Below are 18,933 nucleotides of genomic sequence, written 5' to 3'. Positions count from 1 at the left end.
GGGATATAGCTCAATGGCATAAGTGCCTTCCTGACAAGTATGAGGTCCTGAGTTCGATTCCTGGTACTCAGAAACAAAAAACAAGAGTAGAACAAACTGGAAGGGGAGGGGAGGGATAGAGTGAGGTCGGTTTATGAGTGAGTACCAGATAGAACAAGGGAGGAGAGATAAACTAGTACTCTAAGCATGGTAGGGTGACTATAGTTGATAACAGCTGATTTTATGTAATTTATGTGTATAATTATTTAATGACAAAGGAAAACCACTTGATATAAAACCAGCTGGTGATTGTCGTGGTGGTGCACACCTGTCATTCCAGCACTCTGGGCGGCTGAGGCAGAGACTCAAAAGATCTAGCCCAGCTTGGCAACTTCAGCAAGACCCTGTCTCAAATAAAAAACTAAAAAGGGTCAGGGACATAGCTGATTATCAAGGTCCTGGGTTCTATCCTTAGGGCCACAAAAACAAAAGCTGGTTATAAGTAGTAGGTAGACTATGACTTTAATTTGTTAAAAACACTACTGAGGGTTGAGTACAGTGCCTTTGCGCTGAGCTGCATTCCCTCTTTTTTGTTTTATTTCTTCCTTGTGAAACAGAGTCTTGCTATGTAGCTCAGCTATCCTCAAATTCACAGCAATCCTTCTGTCTTAGCCTCCTGAATACTAGGATTACAGGCATGAACCACCATGTCCAGCCCAGCCCCAACACTTTTGAAAAAATTTTTATCATTTATTTATTTTTTGGTTCGGGGAATCAAACTCAGGACCTTGCGCTTGCCAGGCAGGCACTTATGCTTCTGAGCTATATATATATATATCCCTGGTCCAGAAGTTTTGATTCTGAGGCAAGGCCTTGCTAAATTACTAAATTTCCCAAGCTGGGTTCCAATGTATCATTCTCTTGCTTCAGCCTCCCAGACTGTTAGGATTACAGATGTACGCTGCCATGCCTAACAATGCTTCATTTTTGATTTTTAAAAAATTAAAATGTATAAACATGCATACAAAAAATCGTAAGAGCTGTGGGTATTTACACACATATAGTTGTACAGAATGTGCTTAGCATGCTCAAGGCCCTGGGTTCTGCCCCTAGTGCTACTGACCACGCTCAGGTTTGTCCACTCACCAGTGCCCGGGTCAAAGGAGGCCATTTATTTGGGTAAAATGATTTTATTTGTATAAAATTAGTTCTGAAGAGACCTGAAGAGAGTGGTGCATTCACTCATCTCACTGTGTGCAGGTGTGTTAGGGTTTTTATAGCAAAGAACAGTGTGGGAGAGACAGACAGGTTCAGGCTAGTTGCTCCTCGCCTAGACGTGGGCCTCTCCCTCCTTTTCAGCGTATTCTCTATTCCTCTGGGCTGGGGAGAAACACGGAGCCCTTATGGCCAAGGCCTAAGGAGGTTTAGAGGAGCAACTTGTCCCTAAAAGATAAAGTCTAACTTCAAAAGTTTTATCTTGTGGGCTGGGGATGTGGCTCAGTGGTATAAGGGGCTGCCTGACAAGCATGAGGTTGTGAGTTTGATCCCCAGTACCACAAAAAAGTTTCATTTTGTAGAGCTGATTATACAAGCATGGCATGCATACACACACCCTGGAAAGTTAAATGAGAAATTATCAACATATGACTGATGTTCAGCAATTAACTAGTCTTTTTTGTTTTTTGAGACAAGGTCTCACTGTATACAACAGAGGGCAATCCTCTTCCTGATTCAGCCTCCTGAGTGCCACACCTGGCTGTTTTGTGTATTTTTAAAACACAATTATTTCTCAAATATAAGGAACTGAAGGAGTTGGGCGTGCTGTCACATGCCTGTAATCCCAACACTCCGGAGGATGAGGCAGGAGGATCGCCTTGAGTTCAAGGCCAGCCTGTACTATGTATTGAGACTCTGTCTAAATAAATAAATAAATATGAAATCCCAAAGAGATTCGGCCAGGGCTCGCAGTCAAGCCTGAATTACCCAAGCCTGAAGGTGGAACAAGGCTCTTTTCTTCTCCTACCCAGAATGTTATTTATCTGTAGGTTTCTACCTACATTTGATGATCTCTGTAATTACTTTGAATGAGACCCTGAATATTAACTGGCAAAAGGCTATTAACAACTTTGGTTTGAAAGGCTCTAAAAATCTAACGTTTGTAATTATATACCACGCAAAACACACTCTCCTACAACAATAACAACAAAAACCCACCTGGCCAAATATCACTAACAGGTGTTTTCCTGATTTCTGTTCAACTTTCACTGCAAATGTGTTTCTTGTTTCATGGATCAGCAAGAGATATTCTGTTTCTCACAAAGAAACTAATATTAATGTAGACTGAAGTCTGTCTAATGATTTGGGTTTAAGAATATTGATAGTTGTGTAATCTTAGCACTCAGGAAGCTGAGGCAGGAGAAATGTCTCGAGTTTGAGGTGAGTACAGGCCAGCTTGAACTACATAGTAAGACCCTGTACCAAAAAAAAAAAAAAAAATTATAGTTGGCCTAGGCTTCTAAGTACTCTGTTGGGTTAGAAGGGCTTATGAAACCTGAAGCCACTTCTTGATAACCCAAAATGAGAAATTTCACTGCTGTCTTTTTTTTTTGGAACAGGCCTCCCTGGGCTGCCCAGACTGCCCTCCAACTCCTAGGTCACGAAGTGCCCCGAGAACTGTTGCTGAGGCTACAGGTATGAACCAGGGCCAGATTCCATTTTCATTTTCTTTTTCCAAGATCATCACTAAATTACCAAATGGAGAACAGCAGAATATCACACACCCTAAAGCTCTTTGGAGCCTGCCCACCCAGGGATGGTAGATGCTAAAGGCCTCTACTTCAATAGCCCTGAGCACTAACCTACACTTCCTGCTCTTTGACAAGCAAACTAGAGAAGTTCATTGTTTTAAAATCAGGAATATAGAACAGTGATGACTTTAACTTTAGGCACTTTTCAAGTGTTTCTCAAAGTTACTTACCTTTTCAGTAGGGATTCCAAACTACCCTTAAGGCCTAAGAAGCAGTTGAACCCACAATATAAACTGAGACTATTTTCTATATTATCACCAGTATAAGAGTTTCATTCACTCATTTGTGCATGCATGCATTGGCTTTTTGGAGACAGAGTCTTGCTCCATAGTTCAGGTTGGCCTTGAACTCACTGTAGCCCAGGCTGGCCTTAAACTCACGGCCATCTGTCTGCCTCATGCTCCATCATGCCCAGCAGAAGTTGCAATTTGCAGCATTGTAATTCATACCTCAACAATTGTCACACATCAGAAAGGATGTTAAAGTCAGCCGGAGCAGCTCAGTGGTAGAGCACTTGCCTACCATACACTGCATTTGATCCTGAATTCCATCCCCAGATGTTCAAGCACAAAAGTCTGAAAAAAGTGGCAGATTGCAGATTGAAAAAGTTGGCAATATTCTAGATAAAACATTTTCATGTACAAGAGTAAATGTAACCAGGTGTGGTGGTGCACACCTGGAATCCCAGCACTTCGGAAGCTGAAACAGGAGGATCATCACAAATTTGAGGCCAGCCTAGGCTACATAGTGAGTTCAAGACCAGCCTGAACTGCATAGTGAGAGTATCTCAAAAAAACAAAAACAAAAACAAAAAACAAAGAAAAGAGTAAATGTGTTTAGTGACTTATGGGGGGGGGGCAGCAAAGAATTTATGAAACTCTTCTTATACTTTGCTTTTGTTTGCTTTTTGAGACAGGGTCATACTATATAGTTTAGGCTGGCCTTGAACGCTTTATGTAGCCCAAACTGGCCTCGAATTTATGTCAATCCCCCCCCTACCTAGTGCTGGGATTATAGGCAGGCATCACCACACCCAGCATGAAATTCTTGGTATACTTTCTAAAAATTAACTTAATTAATGTTTTTGAGACAAGGTTTCATTATGCAGTTCAAGTTAGCCTTGAATTCATGTTGTAGCCCAGGCTGGTCTTGAACTCAAAGCAATTCTCCTCCTTCAGCCTCCTGAATGCTGATTACAGGTGTGCACCACCATACCTGAGTTTATTTCATGTTTAGATGTTTAAAATATTTTTTCTTGTACTTGGAATTGAACCTAAAGCCTTCACATTGACCTACATCCTCCCCCGCTCCACTTTTTTTGGTACCAGGAATCAAACTCAGGACCTTGCACTTGTCAGGCAGGCATTGTGCCACTGAACTATGTCGCTGGTCTTCCTTATGACTTTTATTCTTTTTTCTTTTTTTCTTTTTGGTACCAAAGATTGAAGTCATGCCCTCACACTTTCCAGGCAGGCACTCGTGCCACTGAGCAGAATTCCCAGCCCTCCCCCTTTAAAATTTTTGAGATAAATACTTGATGTGTTGCTATATTGCTCAGGCCAGCCTTGAACTTGTATCCCTCCCTGTTTCAGCCTCCCAGAGTACTAATATTATAGGTGTATACCACCTTGCCTGGCTTCATTTTATTATATGTATGTCTTAGTTACTTTATGCTCGTTGCTGAGACAAAATACCTGATGCCCAAGTTGGGAAAGGAAAGGTTTATTTCTTACAGTTTTTGGAGGTTTCAGTCCACACTCAGTTGGCTCCAAGACAGGCGGGCATGGCTGAACCGCCATTCATGGCAGATGCTAACAGCAAGCTCAAACCAGCAAAGAGAAACACACACCTTCTTCCTGCCATTACATCGCACCCTGGCTCCACTCCTATGTGGGTGGAGCACTGACACCATCAATCCAAGCACTATACAATGAACCATCACAAATGAACAATGCAAACTCATGAGGCCTGGGGGACACAAACATAAACCACGACATTGTATATGATTAAATTTTTTGGATTTTTTTTTTTTTTTGGTACCAGGGATTGAACTCATGACCTCGCACTTATCAGTATATAATTAAACTTTGAATTTTTTCTGTAATAGGCATTGTACAGGTTTTACACATGCTAGACAAGTACTACATACTGAGCTATACTTCTAGCTATCCTGATTTTAATATTTTTTCCAGCACTGGGGGATTAAGCCTAAGACCTCATACTTCCTAAACAAGCAGTCTGCCACTGAGCTACATCAGCACTCCATTTTTTTTTTTTTTGGTTTAGAGAAAACTAAAGTCAGATGCAGCTCTCCTGATGAAAAGTAGGGAAGGAAAAGGAGGAAGGGCTCCAATGGCTGAAGCGTGTTTATTTATACACTTGGGAGGTTGAATGTCACACGAAACCCCTCTGCCTCCATGTGCTTACCTGGGGTGCCCAGTGTTCTTGACACTATAGCTATCACCATCACTCCTTGTAAAAATTTTTTTATTTTGAACCAGGCATGGTGGTGCATTCCTGTAATCTCAGCATTTGGGAGGCTGGGGCAGGAGGATCACCTTGAGTTCAAGGCTAGCCTGGGCTACATAAGCAAGTTCAAAGCTGATCTGAACTACATAGTGAGACCCTGTCTCAAAAAATTAGTAAGTAAGTGAGTAAATAAATAAATAAATAAATTTATTTTGAGACAGGGTCTGGCTAAGTTGCCCAGACTTGGTCTCAAAGCTGCAGTCCATCTGCTTCAGCCTCCCGAGTAGCTGGGATTGCAGGTGTGTGCTACTGTACCCAGCCAAATTTTGTGCGACCTCTTATCAAAAACTCTTGCCTCTTGCAAACTTGCTAAACTTATATACTGTAGTATCAGATTCTACTCATTTTATATATGTATGTATGTCTGTATTTATTAGTTTTTTTGTTTGTTTGTTCTGAGACAAGTTCTCACTATATAGTGCAGACTGGCCTTGAACTTGCTTATGTAGCACAGGCTGGCCTTGAACTCACAAGAATCCTCTTGTCTCAGTCTCCCAAATTCTGGGATTACAGGTGTGCACCACCATGCCCAGCTAGTTTTTGTTTTTTGAGGAACTGCCACACTGATTTCCACAGTGGTTGCACCAGTTTGCACTCCCACCAACAGTGGAGAAGGGTTCCTTTTTCACCACAGCCCCACCAGGATTTGTTATTTGCTAATTTTTTTTTTTTTTTGGTGGTACTGGGGATCGAACTCACAACCTCACACTTGCCAGGCAGGCGCTTATGCCACTGAGCCAAATCCCCGGCCCTATTTGCTAATTTTTTTTAAAAAAAATTTATTTATTTATTCAGGTACCAGGAATTGAACTCATGACTTTGCGCTTGTCAGGCAGGCACTTATGCCACTGAGCTCTATCCCTAGCTCCTTTTTTTCTAATTTTAAAGAGAATAAATCCAAACCAAACCAAAACAGAATAAAGCTAATCAGAACAGAACAAAAAAGCAATTCAGGCCTTCAAAACAAGATAATAAGGAATCAACAATGGCTACCATAATGTCCCTTGTTTTCTTTAAAACAGCTGTCCACACCATCAGACATAATAAAATCAAACATAACAAAAACAGTCAAAAGAATTAAAGTGTATTTTAAAGAGAATAAAACCAAACAAAATGAAACAGAATAATGCCAATCAAAAAAAAGAAAAAAACAGTGAAAGTTACACAGGATTTCAAGACAGGATAATAGGAAATCAGCAGTGGTATCATAATGCCTCTTGTTATCTTTAAAATTGCTGCTCATACCATCAGATATAATCAAATCAAAAGAGAACAGAATAAAACCAATCAAAACAGAACACTGAATAAAACAAAACAATAAAACAGAAGAAAACAAAATATTGGGTTTAAAACAAAACAGAAGGACATTCCCCATAGTTGCTACACTGCATATTTTTATCCCCTTAATAGATGTTCAGACTACTAGTCTTGGGCCTGCAAAGTCAATCAAGCAATACAGGCATTAAGTTGTTTTTGTACCTGAATTGACTTCTTGTTACTCCTCCCGGGCCCAGCATGGCTTTTGTCTTGGTTGATTTCTTGATGATAGCCATTATTTCTGGAGTGAGATGGGACCTCAGTGTTTTAATTTGCATTTCTCTTATGGCCAGCAATGTTGAACATTTTTTCATGTACTTACTGGTCATTTGTAGTTCTTTTTTTCAGAAGAGTCTATTCATTCAATTGCCCACTTTTTGACTGTTTTTTTTTTATAGGGGGGTCTAATTTTTGAGTTTTTATATATTCTACATATTAGTCCTTTGTCCGAGGAGCAGCTGGTAAAACTCTTTTCCCATTCTGTTACTTGTCTCTTCAGTCTGCTGGTTGTTTCCTTTGCTATGGAGAAGATTTAAAATTTGATATAATCCCATTTGTTGATTCTGGATGCTATTTCTTGTGCAATTGTATCATTTTTTTAAAAATATATTTATTTATTTAGAGTCAGGATCTCACCATGTAGTTCAGGCTGGTCTTGAATTCACATCAGTCTTTCTGCCTCAGCCTCCTGAGTGCTGAAATTACAGATGTGTATCACCATGCCCAGCTTTCTAAATATTTTGAGACAAGGTCTTACTATGTTATCCAGGCTGGCCTTGAACTCCCTGTGTAACCCAGGATGTCCTTGAACTCATGGAGATTCTACTGTGTAGCCTACTGAGTATTGGGATTATAGGTGTGCATCACACCTGGTTTATTTCTCTTATTTAATTACGTGTGCTAGAATGTTGAATAGAAGTGGTGATTGGAGACCTTCTCATGTTGTTCTCATCTTCAGAGGAAGCTTTCAGTCTTTCATAAAATATGATGTTAGCTATGGAGATTTGGTTTGAGAATTTACAGCACCTGGGGGGATTGTACCCAGGGGTGCTCAACCACTCAGCTATCCCTTACCCCTCTTCAAATTTTGAGATAGGGTCTTCTTATGTAATCTAGGCTGGACTCGAACTCGAGACCCTCCTGCCCCAGGCTCATGAATACCTGGACCACAGGTGGGCACACCACACCTGGCATTGTGGTTTTTGTAATACTGTTCTATTTCTAGTTTGTTGTGAATTTTTATGAAGAAAGTGTGTTGAATTCTGTCAAATGTATTTTTTAATTATTAGTGCATCTTAGATATACATAATGGTAGCATTCATCTTAAGAAATAGAACACATTTTTTACATTTACGTTATTTCTTATTGGTACATTTTAGATATACATAATGATCACACCCATCATGGGGAATTTGTACCTGTACGTAACATATGTTGATTCTTTTTTCCCAATCCTTTACCCTCCTTTCAACCTTCTTTCCCCTCCTTATTTACAAAACCTTTGTTTCCATTTTCTTTTTTCTTTTCTGCTTTTTTTCCCCATGTTTTTGAGACAAGGTCTTGCTACCCAGTTCAGGCAGGCCTTGAGCTCTTTGTAACCAAAGCTTGTCTCAAACTTTCAATGATCCTGCTTCCCCAGCTTCTACCTTTGTTTCCATTTTCTCCCTTCCATTCTTTTTTTTTTTTTTTTTTTTTTTTGTCTTTTTGAGACAGGGTCTTGCTGTGCAGTTCAGGCTGGCCTTGAGCTCACTTTGTAGCCTAGGCTGGTCTCGAACTCACAATGGCCCTCTTGTCTCAACATCCCAAGTGCGAGTGCTGGGATTACAGGCATGAGCAACCACGCCCAGCTCTTCCATTCTTTATTCTTTTTTTTTTGTCTTTTTCGTTTTTATCGGTACCGGGGATCAAACTCACGACTGCCAGCTTGCAAGGCAGGCACTTATGCCGCTGAGCTAAATCCCCAGCCCCTCATTCTTTATTCTTGTCCCTTCCTTCCTTTCCCCCTCCTCCCCTTCCTAGTTCCCCTTCCCATTTGAACATTTTCTTCTTGTTTCACAATATCTATTATACATTTTGGTCCTTATTTATACTTTTAGTTTTTCACATCTGAGACACAATGCAGTATTTAAACATGTGTGTCCGATTTATAAAATGCTTTTTCTACATTTACTGAGATCATATTTGTCCTTTTGTTTATTGATATGGTATAGTATATTGACTGAGTTTTTGTTTTTGAGACAGAGTTTTGCTATTTAGTCCAGGCTGGTTCTGAATTCACTATGTAGCTTAGGCTGGCCTTGAATTTGTGGCAATCCTCCTGCCTCAGCCTCCCAGGTGTTTGGATTACAGATGTGTACCACTACACCTGGATTAGTACATTGACAGATTTTTATGTATTGAATCAACCTTGCATTTCTAGGATAAAGTGCACTTAATCACAGTCTATAACCTTTATATGTGTTGCTGGATTTTACTTGCATTTTGTTGAGGCTATTAATTCATATTTATTCATTTATTTTTGATTGTTTTAGATAGGATTTCACTATGTATGTAGTCCAGACTGCTGTTGAACTCAGTATGTAACCCAGGGCAGCCTTAAATCTGGGAATCTTCCTGCCTCAGCCTCTCAGATTCTGTGATTAAAGGTATGTGCCACTTTCACTAAAGAAAATGTATAGAAAAAAAAGGTATGTGCCACTATTTCTGCTATTTGATGAGGATTTTTTGCATCTATATATATAAAACATTTTTTTAAAATTGGTAACGTGGATTGAACTCATGACCATGTGCTTGCAAAGCAGGTGCTTAGGCCGCTAAGCTAAATCCCCAGCCCCTATAAAACATATTTATTAATCTGCAGTTTTCTTGTTATGTCTCTTTCTGTGTTTGTTATCAGAATAATATTGGTCTCTTACACTTTTTTTATTGTTGAGCAACATTCCATGGAATGGATACACTAGTTTCTTTCATCATTTGTTATAATTTGGATCTGGATCTTAAGTTCTGTGTGTTGAAGTCTTGGTCACCAGCCTCTGGTGCTACTGGGCAGTGGGAAGCTTTAGGAGCTGGGGCCCAGGGGCAGAAGTGGATCACTGGGGGCATATCCTTGAAAGGCATGTGGGACTCATGCCCTTCCTCCTTCTCTTTTCTTCTTGCCACAGGGCCAAGCAACCATGGACTGAAACCTCTGAAGCCATGAGCAAATGTAAACTTTTCCTCCTTAGAAGCTTATTTATCTCAGACATTGATCAGTGACAAAAACCTGACACACTACTTGTTTGCTGATGGACATGTTATTTCCAGTTTTCCCCCATTACAGTAAACCTACACACTTACAAACCACTTCCTCCTATGCACAAAGGGTTTTTCCAGGGGGTGTCTACTTTTCCATCCATTCATCTATCTGCCTACCCGCTCCTTCCTTCCTCCTTCTGTCACTTCTTCCCTTTCTTCTTCATGTGAATCATCCGTTTCCCTCCAGACAGGTAGCCTGTGGGTGTAAGGCAAGCTTTCTTTAAACATTAGGCAAGACCTGGGCAAGGTGGCATACACCTGTAATCTTAGCACTACAGAGGCTGTGGCAGGAGGATCGCCTTGAGTTTGAGGCCAACCTGGACAACACAGTGGGTTCAAAGCCAACCTGAACCACATAGTGGGACCCTCTCAGTGAAAAGGAAAAAAATAGAGAAAGGGTGAAAACTGGACGTGGTGGTGCATGCCTGAAATCCCAGCACTCGGGAGGCTGAGGCAGGAGGCTTGTGAGTTCAAGACTAGCCTGGGCTACAAAGTGAGCTCAAGGCCAGCCTGAACTGCACAGCAAGACCCTGTCTCAAAGATAATGAAAGAGAGACAGAGAGAGACAGAGAAAGAGAGAGAGAGAGAGAGAGAGAGAGACAGAGAGAGAGAGAGAGAGAAGAAAGAAAGATCACACCAACAAAGAGAAATCTATTAGAGGTCTTGAATCTCAAAGAGACAACCTGAATTTGGTTCCCAAAAAAATGTAACATCCTAGCCAAGCATGTTGGTGCATGCCTGTAGTTCCAGCACTCAGGAGGCTGAGGCAGGAGGATCACTGAGAGTTCAAGGCCAGCCTGAGTTACATAGTGAGTTCAAGACCAGCCTGAGTTGCATAGCAAGAGCCTGTCTTTAAAAAGAGGTAATATCCTGGTCATGGACACTTTGTTGTTTATTTCCAGGATTGAACCCAGGGCCTTTGCACTGAATTATAGCCCCAGCCCATTTTTTTACTTTTTTGAGACAAAATTTCCCGAAATTGCCCAGGCTGGGCTCAAACTTTTTCTTGAGCCGGAGTCTCACGATGCAGTGTAGTTGGCCTTGAACTCACTATGTAACCTAGGCTGGCCTCAAATTCATAACCTCAGCCTCTTGTGCACCAACACTCCCAGCTCTGGACTTTTTTAAAGAGCACAGACAACTCAGACCCTGGACAAAACCCCAGAAAGCAACCGAGACGGGAAGGACAGTAAATGCATTCAGGGACACAGTTCATTTATTGTGTGGCTTGGATGATGCCCTCAGACAATAGGTTTAGTCTCAAACCTGCACGAGGGGAAACAGATGAAGGGTGGTGGTGATCAGGAGATGTAGTTGGACACTTCAATCAAGTTTCTGTCTGGGTCTCGGAAGTAAATGGACATAATTGGCCCCTTTGCCCCTGTTCTGGGGACTGGGCCCTCCTCAATGGGGACATCAAAAGCCTGAGGTGGGAGAAGAAAACAAGTCAGTTGTCATAGCCTACGTGTGAGACTAAAATACAATTCTTAGCAGCGGTTTAGAATCCCCCAAACTGCCTTTATCTTTTCAACCTCATCTGGCATTCTTTCTTCCTTTTTTGCCCACAAGCAGACAGTCCTGCACCTCAGCCTCTTGCTCTGTAAAGTGGGCATAAGAATAGTATCTAGTACTGTCCAGTAAATCATAGGACCAGACTTGAAAACTGGGCACTCTGGCCTAAAGCCTATATATTCTACTGGCATGTGTCCATGTGTATGATGCCAGGAATGGAACCCAGGGCTTTCTGAGGGTTAGGCGGCTGTTTCAGCACTGAGCCACACTTCAGCCTTGTACCTATTGGTTGCTTTTTTTTTTTTTTTGTACTGTGAATTGAACTCAGGACCTCGTGATTACTATGCAAGTGTCTGTGCCACTGAGCTATATCCCTGGCTTTTTTGACCCAGGTTCTCACTCTATAGTTTCTGCTGACCTTGAACTCACTTTGTAGCCCAGGCTGCTCTTAAACTCACAGCAATCCTCCTGCCTCAGCCACCTGAGTGCTGGGATTACAGGTGTGTTGGCACCGCCACATCTATGAGTAGATAATTGTGCACAAGTATGAGGATGTGAGGAAATCATGTGTTCAGATTGAAGGAGGGCCAGGGATTTAGCTCAGTGGCATAAACACCTGCCTGGCAAGCGCAAGACCTTAAGTTCGATCTCTGGTACAAAAAAAAAAAAAAAAAAAAAAAAAGGCTAGAGGGAACTCTTCTTGGGCCATGCTGTGTTTTTCATGGTGTCTGTAGCAATTTTCTCAAGAAGAACAGAGTCCAGGGTTGTGGCTAGAGTTCAGTGGCACAGCAAGTGTGAAGCTCTGGCTCCATCCCTATCACCAACAAAACAAAATACTCCACAGAACAACAGAGAAACAAAGCAAGCAGCAACCCGAGCACCTTGAGGCGCTGGATCATCTCCTCCAGAGGCGCCTCTGTGATCAGACAAATGTCCAGGGATCCAGGCAAGGGGTGAATGGCTTTGGGTTCAAATTCCTTTCCCATCTCATGGAGGTTAAATTTCTGGTCTCCAAAACATAGTGCTTTCCGATCTCCCTGTTCAGGGGCAAGAAGATAAACAGAACTAAAGCTCCAAGGAGAGTGAGAGCTAACCCATCCCTAGAATCTTGTTAAAGAACAGGGTTGCTAAACACCCAGCTCTGCCTCACCCAGCTTACTTGCCAGAGCAATCCACACTACACCTGTGTATGTTTTGTTTATTCTGTCTCAAAATTACTTCTGTACTCAATGTTTATACCATCTACAGCAGAGAAAGTAATTTGTCTACTGAATAAGCATTTTCCTCTTTTTACTTTTCTTTCTTTTTTGAGATAAGGTCTCACTATGATAGTCAAATTGGCCTTATACACCTGGGCTCAAGAGGTTTTCCTGCCTCAGCCTCAGGATTAGTCTCACTTTTCTGGTAAACACAACCCAACTTGGATGGAATCAACTGTGTGCCCAGATTTAAAAAAAAAAAAAGAATCCTACGTCTTTGAAGCAGCATTCCTTGCTGGGAGGCCATCAAGTAAAGGAGGGTACTTAGCATTACTGTGCAGTGGATGGAGTCGGCTCGCACTCCAGGGAACCTGCCTGCCCATTCAGCAGGTGCTTTGTACCCATTCATTTCCTCCTTCCTAGCTCTTGCTCAAGCACTAACTGCCTGCTCAGCAACAGCAAAGAAAGCTCTTGTTTAGCCAAACAGGGGGCACCACAATTTTTTTCTTTCTTTTTCCCCCTCAGTACTGGAGACTGAACCCAGGGCTTTTACACTGACCTACAATCTCCAGCCCTTTTAAATTTTTTAACAAGACAGGATCTCCCTAGGTTTCTGAGTTACCCTAATTGGATTGACTTGTGATTCTCAAGCCTTGGCTTCCTAGAATGCTGGGATTAAAAGTGTACACCACCATACCCAGCCAGAGTCTTTCTTCCTTTTTTTCTTTCCTTCTTCTTGTGGTTCTTTGAGAAAGGGTCTCGTTATGTACTCCGGGCTCACCTTGAGCCCATTTGTAGCCCAGGCCGGTCTCAAATTCACAATTCTCCTGCCTTAGCCTCCTGGAGTGCTGGGACTACAGGCGTGAGCCACCATGTCTGGCTTTCTTTTTTGAAACAGGGTCTTACTCTGCAGTTTGAGCTGGTTGTGAACTTCTATGTATCTCAGGCTAGCCTCAAATCTATGGTGATCCTCCTGCCTCAGCCTCTCCAGTGCTCAGATTGCAGTCATGCATCACCATGCTGATTTAGAAACTTTTTTTTTTTGGTACCGGGGATCAAACTTATGACCTCAAGTTTGCCATGCAGGCACTTACACCGTTGAGCTAAACTCCCGGCCTGAAACTATTTCTTGATTTAGCAACTGTAGATATCTTCTTGAAATCTATGATAAACTTGAATTTAGCTCTAATTTTTATTATTTTTGTTTTGTTTTGCTTTTTTTTTTTTGTCTTTTTGAGACAGGGTTTCACTATGCACTTAAGGCTGGCCTTGAACTCTCTTTGTTGCCCAGAGTAGCCTAGAACTCAGTGATTCTCCTGCCTCAGTCTCTTGAATGGTGGGATTACAGACACTTACCACCATGCCCGGCAGCACTTTTACAATTTTTAATCAGGGGGCTTTTTTGTACCGGGAAGTGAACTCATGACCTTGTGCTTCCTAGGCAGGCGCCTGTGCCACTAAGCCAAATCCCCAGCCCCACTTTTACAATTTTTAAACAACCACTTGCAAATTTATTCATTATTATTTTTGCAATCCTGGAGATTGTGCCCGGTTTTCTTTGATAATTCTGTTGCTTTGCTGTCCTCTTTGTTTCATCTTCTCTTGTACCTTTTACCTGGTATTTCTTTTATAGTTTCTCTTATGTCATTGATTCCATATCCACTATCAAAAAAGAACTTTATTTCACTTTTACATTTGACTGATGATTTGGCTCAGCATACAACTCTAAATTGGTATTATTCTCCCACAGAGTTTTAAGTGTGTTGCTTGAATCTGATGCTACTAGTAAGTCTGATGTTAGCTATGCATAGCGGTGAAGGCCTGTGATCCTAGCACTGAGGGAGGCTGAGGCAGGAGGATCACAATTTCAAATCCTGCCTGGCAATCTAACAAGACCCTGTCTCAAAACTGCAAAATAAAAGGGCTGAGAATGTGGCTCAGTGGTAGAGCATCCCTAGGCTTGCTCTCCCCCATAGCCACATGAAATAAATAAATGGAATTGTGCTGTTCATCTGTCATTCTTTTGCTGGTGACAGGGCTACTATTTGCTCTGCAGCTCTTTCGATTCTCTTGCTTCTGACATTGCTCTCCAGTTCAAGTACAGGGGCTCAGGGAGTCATGGGCACACTCTCATCATCGTGGGTGGCCCATGCGAAGCCCACCTCACTTTATTTATTTATTTGTCTTTTTCCTTTTTATCGGTACCAGGGATTGAACTCACGATTGCCCTGCTTGCAAGGCAGGTGCTTACGCCGCTGAGCTAAATCCCCAGCCCCTACCTCACTTTATTTACAATTTGGCTATTTTCATCTTTGCTCTCTGCCCCCAGCCCCACCTTAGGCAGTCAGTAGAAGTCTGCTGTGTTGAGTCAGCAACCTACCGCAAAAAGTGCATTATCGTTCTGTGTGGGTGTTATACATGCCAGCATGCTGTAAAACTTATCCTATGTTTTCTTCTACTTTCCATAGCATCTCATTTTGTTTTGCAGCGTAGGGCAGGAAGCCAGGGCTGCATGCCTGCCACGGAGCTCCATCCCCATCCCTGTATTCCCCATGCAGGAAGCTGAAACTGTTGCAGATTCTCAAGGATATATTTCATCTCTGGAAACTCTTTTCCTTGGCTCTGTCTTTCCTGGGGCCTTTCTCTTTCCTGTTTCAAATTGGACTAATCATGCCAGGTGTGGCAGTGCACCCCTATAATCCCAGAACTCTGAAGGCTAAAGCATAAGGATCACTGCAAGTTTGAGGCCAGCCTGAACTATATAGTGACACCCAGTCTCAAAAAAAAAAAAAAATCAGTCAAAAAAACTGGACTGATCATTCTCTAGAGAGCATCCTACAACATTCCTCTCTTGTACTGTTGACTCCTGAACTTCATCTTTTCTTATTCCTAGCCTAAGCATTACTGGTATTTGCTCTTTGGTGTTACTGTGGATGGAACCCAGGGTCTCTCTCAGGCTTAGCAACAGCTCCGCCACTGATTGGCACCCACAGACCCCTAGCACATTTCTGAGGCTTTTTGTGTCTTAACAATGCTTTATCTACACATATTTTGAGTAATAATTTGGTGGAACACAGAGAGTCCTAGTTTGAATTTTGAAGGGGTCCTTTTATCTTCTGGTCTCTGATGTAACTCTTGAGAAATCTCATTTTTGTTTCTGAGACGGGGTTTCACTATGTATTCCAGGCTGGCCTTGAACTTGAGGCAATCCTGCTGTCTCTGCCTCCTAAGGGAATCACATAGGGATGACAGGATGCTGAGTATGCACCACTATGCCCAGCTTTCCTTGCATTATTTCCATGCTACTTTCCTTCCGTTCTCTCTCTGCAAGTCCCCTACTCAGAGTTTGGAATCTGGTTCCTTGGTCCTTTTATGTTTTCTTTCACATCCTATGTTTTAGTTTTCGGAGTTAAGCTCTATTTTACTCTTCCCTCTTTTCAGCAGAGCCTCACTCATGCTAGGCAAATGCTCTGCCACTGAACCAGGCCCAGCCCTTAAATCATCAGCACACTTTCAACTGCACAGAGAAGCAACTACCTTGAAAGTTGTCACCTTCATGCCCAGGACATTGGAGTAAAACATGGTGGTGTCTTTGATGCTCTTTACTGTCATAACGATGTGGTCAAGTCTCTGGATAAGGCACGGGGACGGGGACAGGGTCTGACTGCTGTTTCTCCATGACTAAAATGTAAAAAAAAAAAGTTAGGAGAAAGCATTTTGCCACTGGACACATTTGTTTTTCCTTTTCCACCCCCTCTCCAATTTCTGTTTCTTTCTTTCGCTCAGTTCCAGGAGAAAGTGCTGCAAGAAAATCTCCATAAACCAGGCATGGTAGTGCATGCCCCTAATCCCAGGACTCAGAAGACTGAGGCAAGAAAATCACTGTGAGTTTAATGTCACTCTGGGATACCCAGTAAAACTTTGTCTCAAAAAAAGACTGGGATGTAACTCAGTGCAAAGACCCTGGGTACAGAAAAACAAAAAATAGCCTTCAACACTGACTTTTCTCTGATATATATATATATATATATATATATATATATATATATATATTTACTGTCTATTTTACCAATTTTTGCTCTTCCTCTTGCATCCGTCTCCTGAGCCTGGGGATTACAGGTGTTCACCCCCATACCTGACTAGTTTTGTTTTCTTTTGAGACATGGTCTCTCTGTATGCAGTTCAGACTGGCCTTGACCTCAAGATGACACAGGCTGGTGATCCTCCTGCCTCAGCCTCCCAAGTGCTGGGAATATAGGCATGCACCACTATACCTGGCTGTTCTGTTTTGTTTTGTTTTTCGAGGCAGAGTCTTGCTATGTAGTTCAGGCTCCTAGCTGCTCTTTATACTTCCCTTCCTTTTACTTTCTAGAGTTCAATTGGTTGTTCTTTTTGCAACTTCCTGGTACAGGAGATCATATCACAGATTTTCAAATTTTCTACTCCTCAAATCTACGGATTTGGAGCAATGTGGTTCCCTGAAGCACTGCTTTAGGTGCGCACACCCCGATTTTGCTGGTATGTGGGAACAAACTCTGCCTGCTCCTCCTATAACCCAGGGTCTGCCAGCTTAGATTCACTCCCTACATCCTGTGTGGCAGACTTGGAACTTAATCCTTGGAAATTCCAAGATAGATTTTTATCCACCAGGATGAGGCCAGTGTAGCTAGGGGTATGTAGCTACTTGAGTTCGAGGCCAGCCTGGGCTACATGGCAAGACAATGTCTAAAAAAAAAAAAAGAAGAAGAGGCAGTATGGTTTACAGCCCCAGGGTGCCTGAGGGCTGAGTGGGAACAAGAGGCTGGGTCAGATCATGGCAGGCTCAGAGATGGGGCTACTAGTCTGCTTTAAGATAAAAAGGGAGTGGTGGTGCATGCCTTATAATCCCAGCACTCAGGAGGCCGAGGCAGGAGGATCACCGCAAGTTCAAAGCAGCCTGCACAGCATAACCAAATCCTATCACATACACACAAAAAAGCTGGCATGGTGACACATACCTGTAATTCCAGCACTTGGAAGGCTGAGGCAGGATTGCCTTCAGTCTGGACTACATAATGAATTTAAGGTCACCCTGGGTTCCATGGTGAGGCCCTGTCTCAGAAAACAAAAAAAGAAGCCAGGCATGGTGGAGCACCCCTGTAATCCTAGCACTTGGGAGGCTGAGGTAGGAGGATTCTTGTAAGTTTGAGAACAGCCTGGGCTACAAAGTGAGCCCAAGGCCAGCCTGAACCACAGCATAGGGAGACCCTGTCTCAAAAAGACAAAAAAAAAAAAAAAAAAAAACTGAAAAAGAAGGAAAAAATGATTGCTGAGGGTGTTGCTCAGAGGGACAGCACTTAAGTATCTGTCAGGTCCTGGGTTCAATCCCCAGTACCAAAAACGAAAGAGAGAGAACAAATGAATAAACAAACAAAAAATGACAAAACTGTAATTATACCAGGCCAGGCATGATGGTGTACGCCTATAATCCCAACATTCTGGAGGCTGAGGCAGGAGATTATCAATTCGAGCCTAGTCTGGTACGTTTAGCTACTTAGCCAAACCCCGTGTAGAAATGAGAAAATGCAAAAGGTCTGAGCTTGTAGCTCAGTGTTAAGGCCCTGGACAAACACCCCCACCCCACCCCCCGAAAAGAAGCCTTACGCCTCACAGCTGCCCTGTAATAGGTGGAAAGTCCAGAATACACCGCCCTCCCTTCCACAGGGGTACACCCATAGTAGTCCTCTTCAAGGTCTCTTCAAACTACCAGGGGTCCCGGACCTCAAGGTCACTGCGTTGTTCTCTCGCCCTCCGCACAGGGACCACGAGCCAGCCTCGGTGACATCCTTCGCGGGGCCCCTTGTACTCCCTCCACCTGTCCCCCCCCCGTGCCCCTCCGACCTATCCCCACTAGGCTCCAGGGGGAGCAGCCACGCCTAGCCCCGCACACGGACCCTGTACAGGGCTCGCGACTGCCTACGTGCGGCCTTTCCGTGAGCTTCTGCTGCCCTCTGCTTGTCTTTGAAAGACAGTGGAGGACGGAGATATGGAAGGCAGTAAAGCCAGGAGCCGCAGAGCAGGGAGTTAAGGGAGGGGGAAGCCACAGCCACTGCAAGCTCCCGCCGCGTTCACCTGAGTCCCCGCAGTCATGCTCCACAGCCTGGCGAGCAGCGGGCGCAGCATGACACGGTGGATGTCCTGGTGCTGGAGCCGACTGAGGCTGTGCTCCCGCAGGTCAAGGGGCAGGAGAGGGTGGGCGGGACCGGCAGAGGTAGGTGGTGCAAAGCCAAGGACTCTGACCTAAACCCTGGGCCTGA

At 43.1% G+C, this 18,933-nt stretch overlaps 1 protein-coding gene and 1 long non-coding RNA gene across 4 annotated transcripts in view; one reads left to right on the top strand and one right to left on the bottom strand.

Moving 5' to 3' along the window:
* Positions 1-18,933, top strand: part of LOC134475424 (uncharacterized) — a 44,272-nt gene that overhangs the window by 5,466 nt on the left and 19,873 nt on the right. For 2 of the 3 annotated variants that reach the window (XR_010046530.1, XR_010046528.1), the window contains exons 2-5: positions 2,595-2,670; positions 9,164-9,277; positions 9,794-9,837; positions 16,424-16,521. This is a non-coding gene — a long non-coding RNA (uncharacterized LOC134475424). The remainder of the gene's footprint in view (positions 1-2,594; positions 2,671-9,163; positions 9,278-9,793; positions 9,838-16,423; positions 16,522-18,933) is intronic. The other variant, XR_010046529.1, reaches the window with a different exon arrangement.
* Glod5 (glyoxalase domain containing 5) lies at positions 11,121-18,905 on the bottom strand. Its single transcript, XM_003462584.5, has 4 exons — positions 18,749-18,905; positions 16,175-16,318; positions 12,320-12,475; positions 11,121-11,350 (listed from the first exon to the last, which is right to left on the bottom strand). The coding sequence occupies exons 1-4, from the start codon at positions 18,797-18,799 to the stop codon at positions 11,228-11,230; spliced, it is 474 nt and encodes a 157-aa protein (XP_003462632.2). The 5' UTR covers positions 18,800-18,905; the 3' UTR covers positions 11,121-11,227.

Source organism: Cavia porcellus, unplaced genomic scaffold (genome assembly GCF_034190915.1).
Source record: "Cavia porcellus strain 051 isolate PalLab524CR breed Dunkin Hartley unplaced genomic scaffold, mCavPor4.1 scaffold_3, whole genome shotgun sequence".
Lineage (NCBI taxonomy): Eukaryota > Metazoa > Chordata > Mammalia > Rodentia > Caviidae > Cavia > Cavia porcellus.
This window is presented reverse-complemented; position numbering and strand designations above follow the sequence as displayed.